At 47.8% G+C, this 25,863-nt stretch overlaps 2 protein-coding genes across 3 annotated transcripts; both read right to left on the reverse strand.

Moving 5' to 3' along the window:
* Positions 1-335: 335 nt before the first annotated feature.
* BUB3 (BUB3 mitotic checkpoint protein) lies at positions 336-12,731 on the reverse strand. Of its 2 annotated transcripts, none has more exons than XM_043476058.1 (8): positions 12,516-12,731; positions 11,775-11,969; positions 10,294-10,363; positions 8,239-8,390; positions 5,591-5,749; positions 3,692-3,869; positions 3,104-3,320; positions 336-862 (listed from the first exon to the last, which is right to left on the reverse strand). In XM_043476058.1, exons 2-8 carry the CDS (start codon positions 11,967-11,969, stop codon positions 853-855), a joined length of 981 nt encoding a protein of 326 aa, XP_043331993.1. In that variant the 5' UTR covers positions 12,516-12,731; the 3' UTR covers positions 336-852. The 2 variants fall into 2 exon arrangements, with proteins under 2 accessions (XP_043331993.1, XP_043331992.1); XM_043476057.1 differs by having other exon boundaries at positions 336-2,111.
* Positions 12,732-16,478: 3,747 nt separating this feature from the next.
* On the reverse strand, positions 16,479-24,806 carry HMX2 (H6 family homeobox 2). The gene is made up of 3 exons (XM_043477313.1): positions 24,718-24,806; positions 18,552-18,820; positions 16,479-17,607 (listed from the first exon to the last, which is right to left on the reverse strand). The coding sequence occupies exons 2-3, from the start codon at positions 18,817-18,819 to the stop codon at positions 17,051-17,053; spliced, it is 825 nt and encodes a 274-aa protein (XP_043333248.1). The 5' UTR covers position 18,820; positions 24,718-24,806; the 3' UTR covers positions 16,479-17,050.
* Between the last annotated feature and the right edge of the window lie 1,057 nt (positions 24,807-25,863).

Consider the following 25,863-nt stretch of genomic DNA (forward strand, 5'->3'; position numbering starts at 1 on the left):
AACCAAGTGGTTATGACTTTAAAAAGCACATAATCACACTAAAGAACCAATACCATCAGTTAGTCTCCGGCTATTACATTATTTACCATCCCAAGGGCTTCCCTTTGATTTAGCATTTGATGGATACGCACAGACGGGTCTGTCGTTTGGCTGCGAGTGCGCCCACTGACAGCACCAGCAGTGGGGCTGGAGCTGCAGGGGCCCGGCGGCCCTGGCACTCCCGGGGAAAGTTGGGCCAGAAGGGGCCCGGCAGCTGCCTGCAGCTGTGCCCGTCCCGCGAAGCCACACAGCTGGCTCGAGGGCCCTGCTGATCCAGCGAGAGCACACAAGGGAAATGGCAGAACTCCAACAGATCACTTTATTCAAGACTGAATCCCCAAAGTACATCAGAATAGACATAATTAAACAAGGCAGTGTGGACCGAAAGGTACAATGTCATCCCCACCAGGACCCCTGATGAAGGGAGGTTTGCTTTACAGAAGGCTTTTTATGAAGTAAATTACATTAATTACCAACATTTAAAAACATCCAACATTTAAGGGTTTTGAATCTCTGATTTATTAGACAGCATGGAAATAACAGGTTTAGGTTATTTTACAGAAAGAGCTCAAGCTGCTCATACACAGCAACTGGGCTTGCTGAGGGAAAAACAATTCTTCAGACTACTGCACAACGACACAAAGACTCCTCATCCTACAGTCAGGAGGAAAGGGCACACCAACAAGAGAACAGAAAAATTCACATACTAAATAACGTGTCCACAATGACTAAAACGCATCCCTTAAGGGACAATCATGTATTGGTAGGAAGCAAAACAAAGCTTTCCATAGAGAAACCACTTTCACGAGATGGTTAGGTGGACCTGCAATGAAGAAAATACATTTCAAAAGATGGGTTCAGACTTACACTAAGTTTTCACTAAAATACTTACAAATAAAAGACCTCTTTCTGTAGCAAAAGAAATTTTAAAAAATACATCATGGATAAAACAAATTTCAGTAAAGGTCCAAGTACCATTCAGATACATACATTTGCAAACAATATAAATAAAAAAAAAACAAAAAGTGTGACAACAAAAATACGATTTGGAACTACCTAGAACAGGCCAAGCTAAGTTCATGTTCTGCTTCAGGGCATTACATTGAAATGAATCTCATTCTCACTATAATTTTTTTCTTTTTAACCTTAATCACCAGCGGCTGGGCAACTGAAATGGACATGAGAACTATATAAATGTCAGAGAAATATGTAAACCTCATTAATGTTTCCAAAAATTCATTTAGAGATAGAAACAGGTCCAAATAGATGCCTGTCTAAATGTACTGCAATTACGTTACAATTATTTTTCCAAATACACAGATATGCTCTGTCTTTTCTCAGCTCATTACTGACTCAAACAATTTGCCCTTCTGGGATCAATTGTTTGCTAATAAATAATTGTTTACAGTCACAAAATGATGTTAGGAGGTTTTCTTATTAGTTTTCCTCCTGCACCCTAATAAGATTGAAAACGAGCTGATTCCCCAGAGTCTAACCTTAACCTCGCTTTGTTTCACAGCCCAGGAAATGATGACCCATCTGCTTCAGAAAATAATGGACGGCCGAGAGGAAATATTGTTTAATTGTAGATTAACCTCCTCATGAGGCAGTCTGAAGCAGCTTTAGAATTAGCAACTATAACCAGCAAGAGAAACAAATGACTCAAGAGCCTTCTTCTCTACCATTTAAGGCCCAGAAAGAATGCAAAGGGGGCTTTATTACCTACATTTATTTACAAACATTTATTTCCGCAGTGGAAACAAAAATCAAGGTCAAAACTGATTCTCAGAAGTGCTGTTGCTGCCCTCCCCTTCTGTTTGCCCAAATACCTTTAAATGCAGAAAAACCATCAAACCATCTCATGTGCTAAAGAAAGTGTTAAAAAAAGAAAACAACAAACAATAAAAAAATCTCTTTTCCAATATTTTCAGGTTCTTATGATATTAAAATTAAAAAAATGTTCCCTGGCTTCTTTGTTAATAGTAATATATCCACCATTGGGGAGTACGAATTGTTTTATTATCATCAACATGGCACTTAAGTAAATGAAATCTTGTCAAGTACATGGTGACCTACAAGTTCAAAAGAAAAAAGAACAGCATGAGATCAAAATGGCCGGCCAGGACAAGAGATACAAAAGTGAGAGATCAAACGCACACCCAGCCCTTTATCCAACAGGCTTCACACGCTAAGTCTTCTCTAAAGGTAAACCTGTGAAGGCACATACGGTACTGAACATTTCATCCTCTGCCCTCTCTCAGGGACTCAAGCAATTTAGCAAGGGCCCTCTATGCCATTCTAATTCAGAAGAGTACAGGAATCCTGAAGTCAGCTATTCCATAAATATTTACTGAGGACTTCCTTCCAGGGCCTGAGGAGACAGGGACAAGGAGCAGGACGAAGACTCTTGGGGGCTGGTATTTTACGGTCAAACAAGTGCCCAAGGTATCAGATTTCCCTCAAGTCTGGTACAGGTAACTAAGTAAAAAGCTCTGCCCTACGTACCAAGAAAATGTAAATGGTTCCTCCCTGTCAACAGTTACACCCAAGAGCCAAAGACATCTACAGAAATTTCAAAACTAAGGAAATCTACTATTTCAGGCAAGGCCATATTACTCTGAATTTCCAGTAAGACCTGAAGGTCATTCCATTCTGTGTAAATATTACAGAAACAACCTCTGTGGAGAGGAAAGATTTTTGGCAGTTCAAATTCTTAAATATCTTAAATAGAATTTGCTAAAATAAATTATTCTTGAATTCCTCAACTTAATTTTGAAGCAATGAGCTAGTAATAACTCCAGAGATTCAAATAATAGTGCCTATTCAAGAAGAATGAGAGTTTGACATTCTTCTCTACAAAACAACTAGGCACAATTTTATCCATCAGACGTCTATCAACCTACGGATATTGAAAGCTTGGGAGAACAAGATAAAATCAACTTCAGCCCTAGAGTCAGCTGTAATATCGAGCAGGCATCAACAATGCTATTCATGAATTTAGAAAAATTAATAAATCCTGGGTTGAATGCAAGAAAAGGCTCAAATACAGGTGAAGCATACTCACTTGGGTTTTGTTTCTGCATCTGTCACTTGGCGAATGAAGATACCATCTTCAGGATGTTCCGTGTCATCCATTTCATACATATACGATGATGCTATTGCAAGCGTGGTCCCATCATTACTGAAGGCTAGTGAGGCGATGCTGGTGGGGTACCGATGGAACTGGCACAGTCGCTTTTTGTTAAATGGATCCCAAATATTTACAAATCCATCAGAACCACCTGCAAGTGATTTCAAAATAGTTTTTAAAAGCAGATACAAAAATAGCCATTAGCTTGACAATCTTTAAGATCACAGAAGTTACATTTTTCCCATGGAGTATTATACTAATTTTTTTCCCCTTTAAATATCATAAAAAACCAAGCACAATTTTTAAGAACTTTGCCCACTTCCCAGGTGGTCCAGTGGCTAATATGCCACGCTTCCAATGCAGGGAGCACAGGTTCAATCCTTGGTCAGGGAACTAGGATCCCACATGCCACACAGAATGACCAAAAAAAAAAAAAAAACCTGCCCAAGTACAAATATTCAGTGTTCAATTAACAGCTAAATTATATTAGAAGCAGATAGAAGTGAACATTCCATACTCTACCTGTGGCAAAGGTATTGTGGATGTTGTGAAAGGAAATGGCGTTGACGGGGTAAATCTGCTCAATATTGTTTTCCTTTAGTCTGTGACACTTGAAGGCATACTTCTTCTTCTGTACCTCGGGGCTTGGGTCCAAGTACTCAACTGCCACTCGACCTTCAATAGAACTTAATACATAACCCTGACAAGAGGGAATCAGAAGACAAAACTAGTGAATACAGATTCCAAAACAAGGCATATACTCCCAAATTCAACCCACATTAAAGAAAGATAATTATTTTTAAAATGAAGAGAATATGGCTGTGTTTTAAACAAATGTTTAAGCAGTACTAACATAGTTAAGATCACTCCAGAAGTTTAAAAACACTTATTACCTGTTCTATTAAAAAACAAACAAAAAAGGCCACCATCACTTACTTTCTTTACCAGTACTCTGCACACTACAATCAAAAATGTCTAGGTATTTTGTCAAACCTCAACAGGAATTTTTAAATTATTTCAATATAATTTATTTGTTGTCCTGTCCAGAAGGGGACTCAAATTCATTCCATCACCTGGAATGTATTTTTTTTGGCTTGATGCCTCCTCACTTCTAACAGCTCTAAGAAGAACTGTATCTTCTTCACTGAGGGTGTATCAAAAATCCAGACCAACTGGGAAACCAGCCTTTCATCTCTATCATCCTGCCTCTTGCATTTAACTACAGCAAGTCAAGTTTATACCCAAACAACACAGATTTTCAGCAAGGTTCAAAAGTGCTCTATAATTTCAAACCTCTCCTCACCCTGCCGTGAAACTGTATGTCAGAGAAGATAAGAGAGAAAGATAATATGAAATCTATATTTTACTTCTTTAATTTTTCAAGATATGAAAAGGATTTATTCCTAAAAAACTATTAACACTTGTAACCAAAAAAGAATCAGTAAAATGTTACTTTTAGTTAAAAAGCTTCCATTATAAACTACAGATAAACTCAGAAAATTCTGGATATATGACATCACAATATTCATAAATGCAAGCATATTTTAACCATGCATTTAAGGTTTTTCATAACTTCAATTCCAATGGAAATTTACAATATCCTGAGAAGAACTGTGATCACCATTTGAGGTACTAGCCTTTTGAAATAAAGAGCTAAGAGAATAGAATAACAGACCTAATTCTTTCAAGCTCCACAACCACTAAAGGACAGCTGTAAGATTCCAAAGATATCTGCTGTTTTTAATGACTTTCCTCTTATAAAATTCCCAGAGCAAACGACTCCATCACCAACTTCCCTTCGAACTTTCAAGACTAGGGGTAGGGGCACACTAATAAAGTGTCACCTGATCTAGTAATGATGATGGAAGGTGACCCACACTGTTCCTCAAGAGTTAGTCATTATATGAGGCACAGCTCCTCTCTAACCTCAGAGGCATTCCTTTAAAAAAAAAAAAAAAATGTAGGTTCTGCTCTGACTGGCTAAAAAGCTCTCTTAGTATTAGGGTACAAAAGAGAAAAAAAAGAAGGAACGGGAAAAAGAGAAAACAGCAAATTCCATAACTCTACATTTTCAGATTTAAATTTGAATTTGCTGGTTTGTAAATTAAAATACCTGCAAAACTCTCTTCCATTACTGTATACCTGTCAAGTTTCCTGGGGAAGCAGCACCAAGGAATCAGAAAACCACTGGCAGATTACTTACCCTCTGTGAACATCAAAGCCTTCTCTAAAATTGAGTTAACACATTACTTTTTAACAAAAGGCTGTCGAAAATACACCTAGCAGAAATTCCAATCACCACTCAAAAAAAAAAAAAAAGAGAAAGAAAGCAATGCGTAAAACGGAGTGACCGAATCCTTATTATTAAGGACTCTACTATTTTCAAGCTCCCACAGCGGGCGGGGGAGGCAAGGTCAGTACCTGCTTGTTGGGGAACGCGCGGATGCAGCGCGTCTGGTACTTGAGGCTGGACTCGCGGCGCTGCTGCACGTAGCCCATGTTCCGCAGGTCCCACACCAGCACCCTGCGGCCTGCCGTGCCCACGATCAGCCGGTCTCCCGACACCGACAGGGTGTACACCTTTCAAGACAGACCGAAACGTGCTAAAAATCACCTACATGCCTGCAAATGGCATTCTGCTCCAAAATGAAGTCCACAGGTCATAAAACCATTTAAAAAAAGTTAGCTGACAGATTCACAAACACAGGTACCAAAATTTTAAATACTTCAGTTACACAAACCAAGTAACTGGCACAAAATAATACACCCAGGATATTAATACTTAACCACATATCATAATAATGCACATTCTAATTAACTCTCCAAAAGTATCTCTGAAGACGATTCTCTTTCTTACTAAAACAAACTAAATTATTAGATAATCTTATAGCTCTCTTGTTTCATTTAGTCATAATACAAAAGTGTAAAAGATACTCAAAAAGGAGACAATAGCAATAAAATCATAAAAACAACTCAAGATACCTTTCAATGGGCTTCTGGCTTTTCATAAGACAATCATTTTCAAAGTTATTTTTCTATGACCACCTTTTGGACAGAGATTTCATGTTGTAACTCTCTGATTTTACCACCTGTCACACTTAATAAATAGGCCTTTCCAGGAAGAGTGAGAGAGTTAACCTGCTTACTGGCTTTTGGTGGCATACGAACTCAAAATTAAAAGGTAAGGTCAGTGGTCTGGCATATGACAAAGCAAATTTTTACGCCTTGATGTCACACTAAACACTCAAGACAGAGTTATGTTTACAGAAAATTTTAAAAGCATTTATCCCCTAAAAGCAACTGGTTTTTTTTCCCCCTCAAAATTCCTTTTCTTCAATAGTAAAATAAATAACAAAATGTCCTGCAAATAAGGCTTTAAGGTGACTTACTTTCAAATACATTATCTGGAGACCAAATAGAGATAGCAAATTCATGAAAACAGTATTTTCATGATCATGTTAAATCATTTTTTTAAAAATCTAGACTTCAGGTATATAATTGTGCTCTGATCATCACTTTCAATTAATAAGCAACTAATTTAATCTAATTTAATATTTTAAAACCTGAAGAATCACTATAAAAAATGAAGAGGCCTCATTACATGGTAAGACATCTCCTTAACATTCAGTAATTAAAGCTTATGGTTAGTTATCACTAACATATTAACCACATAAGCATGCCCCTTCCCCTCCCCGGGAGGGTGGTGGGTGGAGGTGGGGGGATTGGACTTAAGAACATAATAACCTGATAATTTCTACAATCTAGCCTTAAAATTCAACAACTAATTTGACCAAGGGAAAAACACAGAATTTAAAATACTCAGAACAGTAGATTTAATACAAGTGTATTTCAATAAGAGATACAGTAAGACTTACTGCTGTTTATTCAAAAAACATTTGCAGAAAAACAGAAATTAGCGTAAGACACATGAAATGCCGAATTCAAAAAAACAAAGAATCCAGAAAAAGATCAATTTATAACAGTACAATCAGAATGGGACTTTTATCTTAAATCTTTACTATCCAGGTGACACACAAGCTTCTAACAGTGCTTTCTATCCCCACTGATCGTAAATCAAGTAAAAACACTGTCATGCTACTGACTAGGTATATACATTTATCAAAGACCGTATTAAAAAAAGTGACATAATGAACCTTGCTGAACCAATAAGCAGCTTGATTCAGTGTGGCTGTCCATTATATGATATTCTGTCAGCAATTTATCACAGCTCTTAACATGTTACATACAACCATAAATCAAAACTAGAAACAATGCAATTATTTTATTCTGAACAAAGGTCTTGCCAGGAGTAGATTCAACTGTGATGTGACAAAAATAATGGCTCTTTGGATGCAATACAGTATATAACGACAGCTAACAGGAACTGAATAGTATATTTACACTGAGGAAATAGACTCAAGTGAAGGATACCTTTAAACTGCTAAAACAATCAATCTTTAAAATTAACTACCACCTGATAAAGTCTGATGAGGATACAGCAAGAATGCTCAATTACACTTTCATTGTACAGATCAAAAGGTTAGAATAATACACAACATTTCAGTTTTAAGAAGCTTCCTTCACTACCTCCTTCAACTACATCTGTCAGTATTAAAAATAAATAAATTATAAAAGCCAGGGAATAAAGGACATCTTTTTCACTAAACTTTAAATGATACCCCATTTCACCCTCTCACAGTCAGCTAAAGAGAAAGCTCAGGCCATAAGTGAAAATGAGTGGTGCTCCATCCCACTTCCTGCTTGGGGAAGTCAAATTCAACTTCAGTCTTTGCTAAATGACCTCTGAAAAGTTGCTTCTCAGCCCTAGGATCTAAAGCATTACAATACATGGAAATGGGTTTACCACTAGTGCTATCCAGCACAAATATGACAACTGTCAGGAAAAAGCTGACGAAATTATGAAGATTAGTTTTCCTTTACATATTTAGTTGGGTTTGTAAAAATAGACTCATCAACTCTTAACCTCTAAAATCAACATCATCTTCATCATTTATCAAGTCAAATCACCCCAAGAACCAGAATTCTTGTCATGAACATAAAAAGCCTACCTTTTCAGGCTGAGAGAAGGTCCCAGCATTACAAGGGGTTCTGGGATCCCACAATTTAACCGTCTGATCCCAGCTTCCAGTAACCATCACATTCACTTCGGGACAGTATTCAACACATCTGATAGGGGCATCATGAGTTCCAACAAGATTTTCTGTAGGAAAAAAAATAAACCAACAACCAACACCTAGCTTTACTAAAGATTCCTCAGGTGAACAATAAAAGGAAACATTCATTCTACTGTAATGAATCCACTTCCACCCACTCAACAGAAGTATCTACACACAGAAAAACTTCTCCAGGACTACAAAGTCATCCATTCACCCCTGTCCATCTTACAGTGCATAGCTTGATTCACTGGCACAGTAATACGAAAAGCTACCTTGAGTTTCAGACTACATTAAAATGATAGCGTATCAGTTATTTTCCTCACTTGATTCTAGATTCCTTCAAATCAGGAACCTTGTTTCAACTCTATAGTTCTGACTGTATCTAGTTCATGTTCTAATACATGGTAAGTGTTCAAGATATACCTGAGAACTCTGGTCCAAGGGATCTGGATAAAACTTATCACATTAAGCTGATGTTTCAAACAAACTGATTTAAGTAGTAACAGGATTATCTGAAAGCTAGGGATGAGGAAGGCAGGGAGGCTCACGATTAATAACCACTTGGTTTTCACGGTGGTTATATTTCTTTCTTTTTTAATATTTATTTGGCTATGCCAGGTCTTAGTTGTGGCATTCAAACTCTTAGTTGTGGCATGTGAGATCTAGTTTCCTGACCAGGTATTGAACACAGGCCCCTTGCATTAGGAGCACAGCGTCTTAGCCACTAGCCCACCAGGGAAGCTCATCAAATTTCTAATACACAATTTCTTCCCTTTCAACTTTTCACATTATCTCATTCATTCATTCAACTAACATCTACTGTCTACTATGTGCCAGAATCTATACCACATGCTAAGGTAACAACAAATACAAAGAGTATGTGGTTCTGATCCTCAAAAGAGGAAAACTACCTGTTTAAAAACACTCCATTTAAACAAGAAAAAGTATCTCATAAAGTTCAGCAAAGACCTCCTGAGAATAAGCAGCTAATTCCCTTAATTATGGTCTCCAGCATCAAAAATCTTTGTTTGCTTTTTGGTTTTCTTGGGTTTTCAAAGAAAGAGAACCTAAACCTGCAAGCTAACTTCCTATGTAGAAAAAACTGCTAGCAAACAAAACCAAACATCCGCAGTTTTGAGTTACATGACAAAACAGCTTTCACATAAAAGCCTCTTCTGATTGGATCCTTCTTTTCTTTCTGGATAAAATACAGCGCCCACCTTCCATCCATTCTCTCACTGTCCAACTCATCCTCATTGAGTCGTATCTCTGTGCCTTGCTATGTTTTTCAGGTACATCTATGTCTAACACATGCATATACAACATAAACAAAAAACCTTCACTAGAGAGCTCTGTGTATTTGAGCTCCATTCCAATCTCTATTCTACTCCAAAATCATCATAAAAATGTGAGTAATTCATTTCATCTCTTAGAAATCAACTAAAAGAAAACGTGTTACCTTGTCTTCCACTCAATAAATGCAAGTGAAGAATGTTCTATGCTAAACAATTACAAGCAGGGTTACTATGGTACCTGGACAGAACTGGCTGCTTTATAATGTTAGATTTTTAAAACCCAGTCTTTCTTCAGTCTGAACTACACTAGTTTCTGAAAAGAGGACTCTGAAACATCAGCACTATCCCGGAAAAATTGTACTGCAGGCAGACACTGCAGGGTCCGGCCCCCTCCTGGGGGCAGGGCAAAGGTCAAACAGGTAAGTGCCACTTCATGCAGACACTGCAGATGGAGTTCACCAAGAGTTACACTGTTAAAATACATACATGATATTTTGTGATTCTAACTTAATGGTTATCATTTAAACAAAAAAGTCCTAAATTCAAGCCACTTTTACTTTTATCTAAGCAATTCAGGAACTACTCTTCTTAAATAAACATTTGTAAGTAAGCACATGTTACCAGTAAAATGCGGTAAAAATGTGGCTGTTACCTTGATCGGTGTTCAAATCATGCATTTTCAATTGATGGTCTAATCCTCCACTCCAGGCATGTGTTGGATCCTACAAAATACAAGTTTCAAGTCATTTAAAACTTACAGAGCTTTAAAAAGTATTTAACCTTGGAGTAGGAAATGGCAACCCACTCCAGTATTCTTGCCTGGAAAATTCCAAGGACAAAGAAATCTGGAGAGCTGGCAGTCCACGAGTAGCAAAGAGTCGGACACGACTGAGCGTGCACATGTAACAGGTTACGGAATCTAGAAAATACTAAGAAGGAAAATGTTTCCTGTGGCCCAATCACCTAGAGATAACTACTGCTAACACTCTACCATCTCTCTTCTAATCTTTTTCTTATAAAAATAGAGATAATTTAAAAATAAAATTTGAAATCTAACTGTGGATACTTTTTAGTTTCAGAAATATAGTCCATGTCATCAATTAATGCACAGAAATATTATCAGTAGTGATTTCATAATAATCCATACTATAGTTAAACTTCCAACTTTTTTATGTCCTCACTGTCAATTTTCCTCACATTTTTATTTCAATAAACAACTACATGATAAGCATTTTTAGTAGAGTTTTCTAGGAGTAAGATTAAGGAAAACTAGGGTATGGACATTAGTAGCAGCAGCAGGGTATGGACATTAATAAGATTCTTGCTTCTCCCTGGCAAATTCCATTCTAGAAACATCCTCTCCATTTACTTTTCCATCCATATAAAGCACTTGCCTTACCACATCCTGCTCAGCATTACTTATAATTTCTTATATTGCAATGAGTTTAGGAGTAAATAGTATCTAACTGTGGTTTTAAATTGCATCCTTCCATAACTTGTAAAGTTGACCCTCTTTAAATAATTAAAATTAAAATAATTTTTAAATTATTAAAAATTTAATAATTTTTAAATGGGAAAAAAAAAGTGTGGAAAAATTCCTCTATCTACCAGCCAACTCCTCAGTTTATGCTCAGAATGAAGTACACTGGGCTCACTCATTGTAAACGAACAAAAAACCATACAAAAAACTGAGCAAACTAAAGTAGTCAACCAAACTACTGAGCAAGCAAATTAAGGAAGAACTGTTCACCACACTGGCTGAGAGCCAATACGTATTCCCATTTACTAGCAAGCAAACCTTTTAATAAGTAAGACGGCCAAATTTTACATTCTTGCCCCGAGTTTCAAGTACATTCTGTCCAGAAAAGTTCACAGTGTTAACTTCATCAGAAGCTTAAGGGAAGACCCAGTTCCTGACGTCTGTCAAGTCCCCAGGGCCAAAAAGCAAAACAAAGCAGCACCGGAACCTCAAGGTTAAGTGTTGGGGTGGAGGTGGGGGAGGAGGGGAAAGAGGGGCGCTGTCCAAATAACTCTACCGACAAGAGCCTTCGCCCAACACTGCAAAGGGACGCTGATCACGAGGGACACCAGAAAACTCAAAAGGATGCAGGAGCGGAAACGGAGAACACCTACGTAGAAGGCGCAGTCCAGGACGGCGCCGGTGTGCTGGTACTTGAGTCGCATGGAGTTGGCCGGCACATCGTAGAGGCGCACGGACGTGTCCCAAGAGGAGACTAGCAGGAACTGCGACGTGTTGGGGCTGAACTTCACAGAGGAGATGCCATCCTCGGGGGGCTGGTTCAGCTTGAACTCGTTAGAACCGGTCATCTAGGGAACAAGCGCCTGGTGAGAGTCTCCCCAAGGGGCCGGGGTCGCGAGGCTTGACTCGCAGTAGGGCCAGGCAGCAGGTGGGGGTGGGGGAGGGTCCCCCAAGGGGCCGGGGTCGCGGGGCTCGACTCGCAGAAGGGCCGGGGAGTAGATAGGGGGTGTCCCTGGGGGGCGGGACCGAGGGAAAGGCCGGCGACGCGGCCTCTGCGCCTGCGCGGGGCCGCCGCGCCCTCGCCGGTCGGGCCTCATCGCCCCCTTCCCCGCCGCTCCTCCTGAGCTTCCCTGCCGGCCGGGCCCGCGCCGCCATACCCCTGACTCCAGCCTCGCCCGCCAGGTTCACACTCTCCCCAGCCGCGGGGCTTCTGCACGCCGGCCCCTCCCCGCCCCCGCCCCCGCCCCCGGGGCCTACAGCCCCGTGTACTCCTAAAATAAATAGAAAAGCCGTGGAAGTAAACCCGGTTCCCAGCGGACTGCTCCGCCGGCTCGGGAACCCCGGGAGCATCCCCGGAGAGCCCGTGCCTGCGCCCGGCCACCTCGCCCGGCTACCTCGGGATCCCTCCAGAAGCAACTCAGCCGCCGCGCCCGCCGCCGCTCGCCGCCGCCTCGCTTCCCTCGCCGCTCTCGCGCGTCGGGCAAAGTAGGCGGAGACAAAGCTCCAGACAAAGACTGTCATTGGCTGATTTCAAACGCCAACGTCTCCTTCTAAGGCAGTCGATTGGTCCGTCCCGAGGCCCCGGGCTCGGGCGACCCAGTCAACCTGTTCCGGCACAAAGGCAAACGGCAGCCTTTCCGATCACGTGACTGCTTTCCGCCACCAGGCTCAGGCGCCCCGCCGGTGCTGGACGCGTGAAAACTACAACTCCCAAAGAGCATCGCGCCAAGGCGGAGCTCACGCCCGCTCCTGTTCTTATGGGGCATGCTGGGAAATGTAGTCCTGTGGCCAACGCTTGTCCTGTCTTCTAAATAGTAGGCGGGAAAAATGCCCTTTCCATTTGACTCTTGGAGCCTTCCCCATGTCTCGGACACAAGAACCCCATTTTGGTCTGTATTTTTATAGGACTGAATTAGTCTCCCTTCCACTGGACGTGCATATCCAGGAAAGTTAACCAAAATTAGAGTGGAGAAGAAAATATTTGCTCTAACGAATGTTTTGCCCCACTTTTTTCTCATTTTCCTGGACTTTCCACCTATGAGGCAGGCGGTCACATTTCCTATTGTCGAAGATCTTCTGACTTCAGAGAAACTCATCCTTATTTATACTCTGCTTTATCTCTTCATTCCATCTTTCTGCAGACATTTATTGAGCACCCAGTTCGTGCCAGGCCTAGTGAGAAGGCTGAGGGAAAACATTAATCGGATCAGTTCTTGCTCTGGAGGAACTGTTTTTCCAGAAGGTTGGACAGACTGGGAAACAGATAATTACTCTTAAGTGTGTTAAAGCTCAAAAGCCTCTTACAGACATATGTCCAAGTAAGACCTTAAAATGACAGCTACAAGCTTCTCTCTATTCCACTCTCTCACACCCCAACAACACCCTAGACTTATAGGCTCTGTTTGCTCTATTTTCTGTTTCTAGAATCCTCCAGAAATAGGAGAATCAAGAAGGTTGCTTCTGTAAGGAGAAATACTTTGATCTCCATGAAAGAAAAGCAATACTTAATAACTAGAATCTGTGACTCAGCTAGTATTGAATATCAAAAGCATGCTAAAATTTTTCAATTCAATCCATGCTATACCATCTTTTTCACTGCCTTTTGTGTTGTGCGGGAAAAAATCTTACTTTATTATACAATCTTGTATGAAGTAGGAGAAAATTGTTGAGGTTAAAGTGTTTAATTTCTAAGGCAACTTAATAGAGAAAAGGTGCTGTAGGTCCTTATGCATTCATATACACTGACTCAGGTGCACTTCTTTTTATGAATCGTGATACAGTAAACATATAACCACCACTCTTCTGCCCAGTGTATTGATGATATTCCTGCCAAAAGTACAGATTCTTCCCCTCTCTCAGTTCAGCTGCTCAAATCGTGTCCAACTCTTTGCAACCCCATGGACTGCAGCAGGACAGGCTTCCCTGTCCATCACCAACTCCCAGAGCTTGCTCAAACTCATGTCCACTGAGTTGGTGATGCCATCCAACCATCTTATCCTCTGACGTCCCCTTCTCCTCCCGCGTTCAGTCTTTCCCAGCATCCTCACCAGTCCTTATACTTGGTTTTCTCTCTCTCCTCTTTCAACAACTTGATGGCTCGGTTAAGAATTTTAAAGTGCAGTGCCTTACCTCCATTCTAATTTTGGCTAAATAATTTTATCTCCAAATAATTTTATTTGGTTCCCTCTCCCAGTTGTTTATTTAATTCTACTAGTGCTCAAGATTCTGAGCATGAATTATCCACTAATAAAATCTAAGTGTATTTCATTATCCAGTGTGTGTATGATTCAGGTCCCTCTGGACAGGCAGTTGCAGCCGGACTCGATTTGAGTTTTAAGAAACGTCAATCTTTTAAATCCAGTTTAGAGGCTGAAAGGAGGCTGATGATTTTGCTGATTATTCAAATGAATTGATAGTCTTGAGATCGGAAATCTGGCCACAATGGAGTCTTGAACAACATCTTAAATCCAAATGCAAAGCTGTGTGTGCATGTGTGAGTGTCTGTGTGTGTGTGTACTTAGTTACCTATAAGAAAGAGGAATTCCTAGAAACTAATCACACTGTTGGATCACCTTTGACTCCTAATTTCTGGATTAGTAAAAAAGTGAAGTTCCCACTATATGACAAACGAAATGGGTCATCCCTAAAATCCTAAGGGCAAAAACTACTTTGCCATTAACTGTCTACACAAAACCACTTCCTATAAAAGAAGTAAGCCCAAGAAAGATATAGTGATAATGCTGTTAAAACCATCATCTCTTTAAAAAACAATCTATGGAAGTGCTGACCAAAATGATATGGATGAAACATTTCTTTACAAGTAGTTCCTTGAAGGCTATTTGCCTTAATTTTGCATAGAATATTCAAAGAGCAACTTGAGAGGAAAAGAAAATTTTAAAGCCGGTTATCATTGAAGTATGTGTACCAAAAGTATCAGAAGAAAGATGCAGTGTTAGTTTTCTCTCTCTGACTGGAGGATATCTAGCATAGTTCCCAGCCCTATTTACTAGGATACAGTAAATATTTATTGAACTCAGCTGGAATGAAATAAATGCAATTGACCTAACAACTTTGGCACATGGGTTCTTGGGTAGCATCCTTCAGGTGTCATCTTGAAATAGTTTGTAAATTTCATGAAATTTAACGTGAGAAGAAAAAATAGAAACCTCAAATATGAATAAAGCTTCAGGTATTTTAGACATGATACTGTGGATCACAAGGACGGATTACAGATATCCTGCATACTTTCACAAACTGCAGATAATTTCCATGTCTCTTGACTCCAAGAGACCGGTCCATCAAGTCGAGGTTTTCCTTCTAGAGGATGAGATCAGGCCTCCGCGCTGCTGACTCCCAGCACCTTAGCAGCGGCTAAGGAGTAGCTCGGGCCGGAAAACCCGGGAGCTCGCCTCACGTGACACTGAACCGTCAGCCTCCTGAAAGCTCAGGCTATTTCTTTTTTTTTTTTCCGACGTTGTACAAGGAACAGGTGGCTGCGGTCTCACACTGCAAGCCTGGGATTTGCATGACACTCGCGCGCCTCTGTCCTCTTGATGCCGCGCCCTCCCAAGCCAGGGTGCGGCGGCAGGTGTTGGGGCGCTGAAGTCCGTGGGCGCGCAGACAGCGCATCAAGGTTCCATTCAGTGCCAGCTGCCACGTGCCTGCCCGACACCGGGCCACTTAGCCACGCTCCATGCAAAACCACGAACAACAACAAAAAGTGTGGGGCGGAGCCTTTGCCTTCTGAGCTTTCTTTGCCCGGTCTCGGGCCTCATCCCTCCTCGGCCGAAGGGCCGCCTCTCTGTGCTGTGTTCCTGCGCCGCGCCGGGCGCGCAACCCTGCCACCGGCTTGGGAACTGCGAGCGGCTGTAAGTCTTGTCGCGCCAGGTTGGGGGACGAGCAAACCGGGCTGGACAGCTGATCGAGGCAGGGCCGCCCCACCTGCCCTGTGCCCTCGGAGAGGAGGCTCCTGTCACTGACTGGACCACGTCGCACGGCCCCGTGCTGCCGCCAACACCAAGCCGCTCCCAGGACTAGAAAGAAGCTCGTTCCAGGAGGCAACTGCTTTGGCAACTGCAGTCCCGCATCTATCCCTCTCGGCGCCCCGGGAGCTGGATCCCGGCCGGGCTGAGTCTCCGACCGCGCGGAGACTAGGGCACAGGCTAGTGGAATGGGGTGCGCCTCCAACCACGTGCCATCTCGGCGGCGCCCGACCTTTAACCTCTGACCTCCGCCCCACCTTCCAGGTGGGGCGAGCCAGACCTCCTCTGACGCACTCCTGCACTGTCCGTGGAAAAGCGACAAAAACCTGCGCGTTAGCACGCCGGCCAATCAATTGCACCAAAGTTAGCAACGATGCTTAAAATGTTTTATTTTTTCTTTTTAAAAATATTTACAGATCTGAAATTTATCCCCCTTTCGCCCCTATCCATTCTCGGGACAAGGGAAATGGAAAGAGGCATTGAGATCATTGTTCAAAGCCCCCAAGGACTGGCTTGGCCGGCCGTGTGTGCGTGTGCATATATACAGGTATATATACGGGGAGAAGAATGTATCTGGTTTGGTGGGGGTTTTTTCCTGATTTTTTTTTTTTTTTGGCCTACCGGCCAATGTCAATCTGACCGAAACTCCCTGTCCGACCACCACCCTAGAATGTCGCCTCCAAAATGGTTTTCAAAATGTATTGGTTTGTTTGGGGGGGCGGGTAGAGAGCAAATGATCTGGCTGGAGGGATGCCGATAAATACCAGAAACAATCAAACCAAAGTAGGGCAGAAGCCATAAATAAGAGATAATGAATACACATGGTGTATTTAGTAATATTTCTGGGAACGCGCCGCCTGCTCCGGAGTGGGGGGGTGGGGGCAGCCCGCGCCCGCCTGGCGGGGAGCGGGCGGGAGGGCGCGCGGCGCGGGGCCGGCGGGCCGCTCTCAGTAGTCGAGCTTGTTGTAGAGGTTGTAGAGAGGTAAGGCCGAGAGGTTGCTGCCCGGGTAGTAGAGCGGCGCGGGGAAGGCGAGCGAGCGCGGCACCGGCACGCGCAGCAGCGAGCTGTCCCGGAACACCAGCGGCATGCCCACCAGAGTCTGCGCCGACGCGTGCGCCATGTTGGCCGCCTCCAGTTCGGCAGAGAGCTGCCGCTTCCACTTGTTGCGGCGGTTCTGGAACCAAGTCTTGACCTGGGTCTCGGTGAGCTGCAGGCTGGAGGCGAGGCAGGCGCGCTCCGAACTGCTCAGGTAGCGCTTCATGTCGAAGGTGGACTCGAGCTGGTACACCTGGCTCCGCGAGAAGACCGTGCGCGTCTTCTTCTTGGCCGCGCCCGCCTGCCGCTCGGCGCCGCCGCTGTCCCGCGGCCGCTCGGGCCCCGGCGACGGTGAGCCCGCGGCCAAGAGCCTGTCTTTCTCTTCCTTAAAGTCCGGGTGCGAAGAAGAAAGGAAAGGCTTGCGCTCCGAGCTCGCCGGCCCCGCGCCTCCGCTGCCCTTGGGGGTACCTGGGGAGTGAGAACAGACAAGAGGGCCATGGAGTTGGGGCGCCTCAGGGACCCCCAGCTCCTGCTAGGACCAGGGGCTTGGCTGGCGCCTGCAGCCTTGGTTCCCATCTTCCTGGATCTCAGCTCCTACTCTTCTAGCCCTCTCGCTGAAACCCAGAAAGCGGCACCCGGCTTTTGAAAAGCAACAGGAGAGGGACCCAGCTACTTGGAGCCTGGGATCTCTGTGCTCCCAGCTTCCTGAAAGGACCTGTGGCAACAGGGGGAGGAAGTCTGGAGGGGGGAACATTAGCATCTTTGTAAAAGATGATTTTGCCTTGTAGTAACTGAGCTGGAAGAGTTCCCTGAGCTTTATAGGGTGGCATCGTTTCACAGGCCGTTTCTTCGGAAATCACGCCAAGGACTGACACGGGGCTCCCCTTGGTCAGATGTTGTAAAGAGGAACCATCTCTGAAAGGCACCATTGTCAATCATCTTGGAGTGCTAATCATTCCGAGGAGGAGGAGGGGAGAAAGAGAGGCAGAGGTCGAGAGAGGGGAAGAGAGAGAAGAAAAGGAAGCAGAAGGCGACTGCGGTAGAGACGGACGGACGGACCGCTCAGATCCGAGTTCCAGACCTCGTGTGCAGAAAGTATCCGATGTGCAAAGGGGATATTGCGGGCAGAGCCTTGAGAGCGGCCGGCCCTGTGCCAAACCCACAAACACTCCCTTCAACCCAACCTTCCCCCAAACCGCGCCGCGCGGCATCCGTGTTCCAGGTTTCTTCCCGAGCGCCCGCGGGGCGGAGGAGTCAGCGAGGAGCTCGCCTCTCCCCGTCCCCACCCTCGGCCCCGGACCCCGAGCGGCCGCGGCTCTGGCCGGGGGCGGGGGGCCCGACGCGAGAGCCCCGGTACAGTTTCCCTCCCCTAGAGCTTGCTCCAGGCCGACCCGGCGGCTTGCGATCCTTACCCAGGCAAGGAAAGGGGATGGGGGGGTGGTGCTTGGAGCCGGGCTCCTTGGGGCCGTGCGGGTCTGGGCAGAAGCAGGCGGGTGCCTTCCAGCCGTCGTCCGGCTCCTCCTCCTCCGAGGACACGGACAGGCTGCGCTTCCTGGCCGGCCAGGCGGCCGGCTCTCTCGGCGCCTCCGAGGGGCCCCCGCCCAGGATGGACTGAATGGTGAAGCTGGAGACGCCGCCGGCCGCCGGACACCCTTTGCCCGCATCTTCCTTGCTGCCCATCCTGGGTTCATAAGAAATCGGAGGAAACCAAGAACTCCCTTTAGAGATGATCTGGGTGGAAGGTGGTGCAGGCAGGCAGGCGGGGGGGGGGAGGGGCGGGGAGGGGAGCTGGGGGAGGGGGCGGCGAAGCTGGCGAGGCGTCCCCTCTGCGCTGGGGAAACGGGGGCACCCGACAGCTGCGCAGGGGTCCCTGCCCGCCCGGCTTCAGGTGCGCCCGCCCAGCCCCGGCGCGAATGCCCCTTCCTTGCCCGCCAGCTCGCCGGGTCCCCGGCGGCGCGGTGGTGGCGCGGCCTCATTTGCATAGAGGTTACTCGGACGCGGCCAATCGCAGCGCCGCCGAGCGGCCCCGGAAAATTTCAAAAAGCACAGGCCCGGCTCTCACAGCCGCTGTCCTCCCACGAGCTCGCGAAGAGTCCAGCGGGCATCTGCTGTGTCCAACCAGCCTGGACCGAAAGCAGGATGGATGACAGCCAGGTTCCTAGCCTCTGTGGCATCTCTGATGGCTCAGACCCCGGCTCTCTCAAGAGACAGGGGCAGCCCGGGGCTCAGAACAGGAGTGGCCCCACGCCTCCTTTAGGCGACAGGTCCTCGCACCCTCAAAGGGGCTCACAGGCTCGCCATGACCCTCCCCATCTCCCCATGACCCTCATCCCTTCTCTGCTGGGAAGGCAGGTAGGGCTGACAGGCCTCTGCGCCCCGCGGGGGGAGGCTGAGGGTCGTGGGATTTAGGAGCGTGCACATGGGAACTGATGCTCTTCCTAGCAGCTTAACTAGGAGGCCTGGGAGCAGACAACTTTGGCCCTTCCTCCCTACAGACCCCAACCTTGTCACAGGCCCAGCAGGACTGCATAATCGTTATGGGGGGTGGGGAGGCCCTAGATCTTGTTTCGGGAGATCCAGGTTCAAGTCCCAGCACCACCATTTACACGCTAGGTGAACTTGGACAAGTCGAAGTCCCAATCAGAGCCTCACTGGCTTCATAGGTGATACGGCCCCATTAATATCCCCTTCCCTTCACCTGTTTTGAGAATGGCCTAGGTAGGAATGAAAGGTACCCTGTAAACCTCTGTAAACAGCCCAAAGCTCGGCAATGTCTTCCCTGACTCTCGTTTTTAGGTAAATATTGGAGGTCAGGGAATTGCTGCAAAAATAGCGATTTGCCCCAGGAAAGGGGAGAAAGAGGTGAGGACTATAGTTTTAGGATTAGGCAAAGGGTATTCAAATGGGGAGGTGACCTTGAACAGGATTCTTACTTTCTGAGCCTTGGTTTTCTCATTTTTTAAATTAGGGGAAAGCAACGATCGCCTCGAAGAAGCTAAATGAGGTCAAAGTGCCTAATTCTGAGCACAGCTTGCGGTAGGCGCTTAGTTACCCGTAGTTCCCTAAGGTGTTTGCACGCCCCCCTCAAAGCCCTGACTCCTGCTTTTTTAATTCCCAGATCAACTGGTACCAGAGGCGGAACCCATGCGACGCAGGCAAAACGTTTCGGGGGCATAGTTGTCTACACAAGCCTTGAGGAACCCAAGGTGAGGCAAGACTCCAAGGCGCTCAGGCGACCTCAGCCCGGGGTCTGCAGCCTCCGGTACGGCTCGCCCAAATGATCCCAGGAGCCCTGACCCTACGGTGCCCCCCCCCAAATGCAGCCAAGGGAGAGGGGAGACTCTGAATCAGTCCCCACAAATGTCCAGACGCTGCCCCCATGACGGTGCAGTTCCTCCTCGCCCGCGCCGCGCCCGGGTTATTGAGTAAAACGCTTATAATATCATTAGCCGCGGTGAGTTACCGACTGCAGCCCTACCCGTAGCAGAACCTCTTCCTACTTAACTCCTCCAAGGGCTCGTTAATGGGCTAATTGATTAGGAGTCGGCGGCGCAGCGGGGGCAGGGGCAGGCGAGGGGGCGGGGGCCGGAGGCTGTGCGCCACGGCCCGGGAGGGAGGCCGGCGAGGGGCAGGTGCCGGCCTCCGTCACCGCATTAACCTCTTCAGGGCTCGGCGGCGGGGTCGAGACACATTACAAATGGTCAGCTTTAATCATGGTGTCAGCTCATTAACCCGGAAGGACCCGGTGCTGAAATACAATTTGCGCGTCCTCCTCTGCGCGGCCGCGGCGCGAGCTCCCGGGCCACGTCACAGCCCGGCCCGCGCGCCCCCGCACGGTTGCGGGGTAGAAGGGAGCATCCTGGAAACCATCAGCCGACTCACACCAGCGTGCGACCTCTCCGCGTGGGTCTCCCGGCCGGGCTGCGCCCACCCCGCGGGAAATAGGCCGACGCGGCGAGCGGGAGCCTGGGGAAGAAACATCCTTGGGGGTAGAAGGAGGGCTTTCGTTGAACCCTTCTGAGCTAGCAAATACTCGACGCCGGCAACCTGGACTATCCAGAGCGCATCTGGTCATTCTTCACTTGAATCCTCAGAGCAAACCTGTGGTGCCGATCCTTAGCCCCAGTGTACAGGCGGGGAAACTGAGGCCCAGGAGAAAAAAAAGTGACCAGCCCAAGTAGAGTAAGCAAGATGGAAGCCCGAGGTTGTCCCACTGCCTGTACGCGGCCCTGGGGAAGGGGCGAGGGGCTGGGGCAAGCATTGATGCTGAGCTTGGGAGTGGCTGCGGGGTAGACTGTGAGGACCCCGGCTATCTCAAGCCCGCCCGGACGGGTGTTTGGGTGGAGCTGGCCTCTGCCAAGGCAGTGGCCAGGTGTGGCAGAGGCGGGGCCTCTGGGATGAGCCTCGGAGAAGCAACTCCCAGACCCGGCAAGCTTCGGGGGGTCGGGGGCGGGCGTGCAGACTGGTTTGAGGACTCTTAAGAAACCGTGCAGCCTCGCGACCCACAGCCGCCGCCACCACCCGCTTCCGCGGGCTAATTTGGGAGGGAAGCCAGAAGGAGCCTTCTGGCCAGGTTCTCCGCCTGCTCGCTACGCTCCTCGCGATCGCTTCGACGGTCTGGTCTGCACAGGCGCGCGCTCCTGCGCAGCCTCCTCCTCCTCCGCCCAGGCACCTCTTCGGACGCGAACACCGTAAACCTCAGGCTTGCGTCGGCATGACGCTTCCGCCGTGGCAAGCATTCGTCCGCAAACGTGCGCTGCAGCGCCAGACACACTGCCCCGAGCCCGGGAAATGATGGTGGTGGTGGCGCAGGCCGAAGGCGGGAAGGCTGCAGCAGAGAGGCTTTGGGGGGAGACCGGGCAAACGGGTCCTCCACGCCTCCTCTCCTTTCAACTGGTCACGGGCGGGGTCTCCCGCTACCCCTCGGTTACGGACAGCAGTCCCACTGCAGGGGCCAGAGGCCCAGGACAGGATCTCCCCGCCCTCTCTTAGCACTTGGGGCGGGGGATCCCCGAGAATTCATGGCGAAGGCAGAGACCCAGACGCCCTCTCCTGGGCTGAGCGCAGCTGCAAATCACACGGCCAGGAACCTTCAGCTTCAGGAACAACCACCCACAGACACCCTGTCTCTCTGCCCTAGAGCGTGGTAATCCTTCCACTCGGTCCCACCTCCCGCCCCACCCTCCTAGTCTTGGGGTAGCTCCGCCCCTCCTTAGTTCAACCAGATTAACATCGCTACCCCGGGAGTCAGGCCCCTCGTCATCCTTGGGATCGCTCCCCCCTCCCCTTCCCGTTTCCTGGGAATTAGGCATAACCGAGTTCCAAGGAATGATAAACTTTCCGAGACTGAAAGGACGCTTAAAGTTTAGGTCTCGAGATTATGCTGCTGCTCAATATTAAAGCGGCCCAGAGCAAACTTGCCGAGAAGCCTAATAAAAATTGATCCTCTCTGCTCTGCGGCAGTCGGGAAATAGGCTGGCTGAGCCGGGTAATAGTGGAAGAAGGCTCCCTCCGAAATGACAGATGAAGTCATAAACAAGTTTGATCTTGGAATCAAGCTTCGATAAATATTAAACACAGTCTGCCCCCCCCCTCCTTTGTGCGAGTGGATTATGATATATGGCGCGTCGAAACTTTAAAATAAGGAAATACCAGAGAAAATGATCTCAATAAATTTTCTAAGTATAAACGTTGATTATGTTTCGATTTTCATTCAAGGGCCTCTGCTGTTCGTTCTTTGGTGCAAATGACATCTTGCAATAGGCTTTTGGGGAAAAGGGCTCCCTATTTGAAAAAGAGAGCCCCAGAGGTGTACAATTTATGTAATCTGCGGCTGGAAAATGAATTGTGTAATTTATTGGAAAACAGAAAGTCATGAAGATTGGATCAGCATAGCCGAGTCCCAACACCCCCCTCCCCACATCCATCAAGTTCCAATTAACAGCCTAACCAGAGAGCTTTAATGGGTTTCCAATCTAGTGGCCTGATAGACTCATCAATTCCTCCGGGAGAAATTAAGAAAATCGACCGCCCCTTGGCGACGCAGTGTCATTCCTTTCTGCAACTATATGTCAAATTAAAAACACAATTAAAATTTAAACTGTTTCAATCAAAGGGTGCCCTGCAACCTATGTTTCACTTAATAGAACTTTGATGAAAATCTGATGCGTGCACTCCATCACCAAGGGGGGCGAGGGCGGCGAAGCTCACGAGAGAAGGGGATTCTTTCTTTTTCTTTAAGACTTTAGCGCTCGGGTGAGGCACGCCAGGTGACTCCACCTCGCAGTTCCAGTCTAAATGATGGGAGCCACGCGCTCTCGGCGCGTTCTCGCTCTCTTCGCTCTCACCTCTCCCTCAACTCTTTTTCCTCTCGGTCCACTGCAACCGGAAGGGATCCTTTAGGAATCCGGCGACAGAGATTTGGGGGGCAGTTTTCGCTGCGAAGAGGCATCGCCTGGAGCAGCAGCCAAGGAAGGGAGCTGGGCGAGTACAACAAGTGGGCATCTCCTGGAAACTGAGAAGGCCCGCTGCCTCCAACTATCTCTTGTCGCTGGTCTCCGAAACTGCCCGGACACACGGTGGAAGTGCAACGGGATCCTGGAGGCAGAAGGGTGGGGAAAGATCCCTAGCGGAAAAGTGGACACCCGCTGCGCTGCTGTCTGAGACCGGATTACCTAGAAAGCGCTCCCCCCAACCCCCAATAAACCTCCAGGGTACTTCCGCAACAGGCGCCAGGTTCGGGAACTGGCGCATCCCAGATCTCAAGATCCGGGTCCGGGGCTCCAGGCGGGGCTCCAGAGTACAGCACTGCGGTTATCTTTGTGGCCCTCTTCTCTCTTCCGCCATTCGCCTACAGCACCCTCCCAAATGTTCGTAGGCCGAAGGTCACCATTCGTCCCGCGCGCCCAGACAGGCGCACTGCCCACGTGGCCGTGCACACTGCGAGATGCGCGCGCCCAGGCGAACGGATCGCTCGCACCCAAAAGGCAGAGACTGGCAGCAGGCTGGGCGGGGGTGGGCGAGCAGAGAATGGGCGGGAAGCCGGGAGGAGGGGCGGAGAAGTGCCTCTGCCCGGCCAGGTGCAAGTGCCCTGGAGGGCGACATTCCAGGGGCTTCCCCAGCTGTGCTTTGGACCCCCAAGTGAGGGTTTCCAAGGGACTCACGGCTTTTACACTCCGACCCCGCCGCCGTGACCACTAGCAAGGTCTTTGGCCGCTTGGCGGTCCACGCTCGGATCGCTAAGGGGAAGAAACCTCCGGAATGGGTCTCAGGGCCCGGGGCGTGGACAAGCGCGAGGGGTGGGGCGACATGGGGCCCGGGAGGCGGGCAGGGCGGTTCTCAGATAAGTCTCCAGCCCCCGCAGGGCCTCTCCAGGGAAGTTCAGGTACCCCGCGCGGTAGAAGCAGGAACGCTTGGCCCAGGCCCAGGCAGCTCAACAACACCAGCTCTCGTCAAAGCCCCCGAGGGTCGAAAGTTGCGGAGCCCTCAGGGCCACCGCTGCTCTGACCCCCACTCCCCTCGCCCGGGCCCAGGCTGCCCCAGCGTGCGCTTGCAGAAGAGAAAGCAAATCCCACCGACCTGCGTGCCTCCTCCTCTTTCTCCCCGCTCTACCCTCCAGCGCGCGCTCTGGGCTTCTGGCGTGCCAGGGCCTGCCAAGGGACGTCCTGGTTCAGAATGAGCGTCCAGTGGCGGGGGCGGGGGCAGTTTATATCTGTCTTGGCCTTATTTGATGTACACACACCTGCTCTATTTACTACCAAATAAAAGAAATACATCTGTGTTGCCAACAGAAACAGCTCGAGAGCTTGCTCACTAGTCTCCCAGGGCTCCGAGATGCTCGCCGGTGCTCAGAGCCGGACACAGTGGGACCCCCGGCTCCGAGTGAGGTCCTGGCCTATAAGCATATGGGGGTCTGCAGTGGGATGTTGGCGGCGTCCACAGTTTGTCCCAGGTGGCTGGTGAGGAGGGAACAGGAGGCATCTCTGCTCGGAAGATTTCAAGCTTCGTGCAGCAGAGGTTTCAGCGCCACCTCGCTCCCTACCCAATCTTCTCCCCAAGGCTCTTCCCAGCTTGCCTTAGCCTGGGGCCATCAGAGAAAACCAGCTGCCCAGGCACCCAGAACAACATGTGCCTGACTGAGTCTGCTGTTGTGATGCTGTGGGATCATAATGCAGATGTGATGCTCAACACATATACAGGTTGCTTCCTGGGAACCCCTGCATATGGGGTCTGTCAGGAGCTCTAACTAAAGTGGGGTGGGGTGGGGTGAGTGTTTTAAATCACCTATGAGTGTGAGTGTATCCTGTATGTTGTTTGTGTGTGTGTGTTTGGATGGTGCAGAAACTATTAAGCCAGGAGGCTGATGCCATTGCACTGACTTAATTGGGGGTTCCCATGGGGGGAAGGATCTGAAGTTAGGATCAGAGAGAAGGCTGGATTCCACCATCCAAAGGGATAGTAAGGGGTGTTGGCTCAGTGTCCTAGGTTAGGGCATACCAGCAGCTCTGGCTTCCCAGGACAGAAGTCTTGGAGGAGTTGAGCTGGAGGTACCCTCACTCGCCCCCACATAACCCCTTCTGCTGAGCGGTTCTGGCAGCTCCTGGCAATTTCCCGAGGCAGCACCTACAGAAGCATTCTGTCTGGGGGTGGGGGGCAGGGGGCAGATGACCCCAGGCCAGTTCAGTCTCACCAAGTGCTGTCTTGGCCTCTACACAGGCTTGCAGT

This window comes from Cervus canadensis, chromosome 8 (assembly GCF_019320065.1).
Source record: "Cervus canadensis isolate Bull #8, Minnesota chromosome 8, ASM1932006v1, whole genome shotgun sequence".
Classification (NCBI taxonomy): Eukaryota; Metazoa; Chordata; class Mammalia; order Artiodactyla; family Cervidae; genus Cervus; species Cervus canadensis.

Coding starts and splice junctions, on each gene's coding strand:
- BUB3 (XM_043476057.1), bottom strand. CDS start 11,969: ATGACCGGTTCTAACGAGTTCAAGCTGAACCAGCCCCCCGAGGATGGC. Junction 10,364..11,774: donor TCCTGGACTGCGCCTTCTAC/GTAGGTGTTCTC, acceptor TGTATTTTGTAG/GATCCAACACATGCCTGGAG. Junction 5,750..8,238: donor CCTTCTCTCAGCCTGAAAAG/GTAGGCTTTTTA, acceptor CTGTCTTGAAAG/GTGTACACCCTGTCGGTGTC.
- HMX2 (XM_043477313.1), bottom strand. CDS start 18,819: ATGGGCAGCAAGGAAGATGCGGGCAAAGGGTGTCCGGCGGCCGGCGGC. Junction 17,608..18,551: donor CATCCCCTTTCCTTGCCTGG/GTAAGGATCGCA, acceptor CTCACTCCCCAG/GTACCCCCAAGGGCAGCGGA.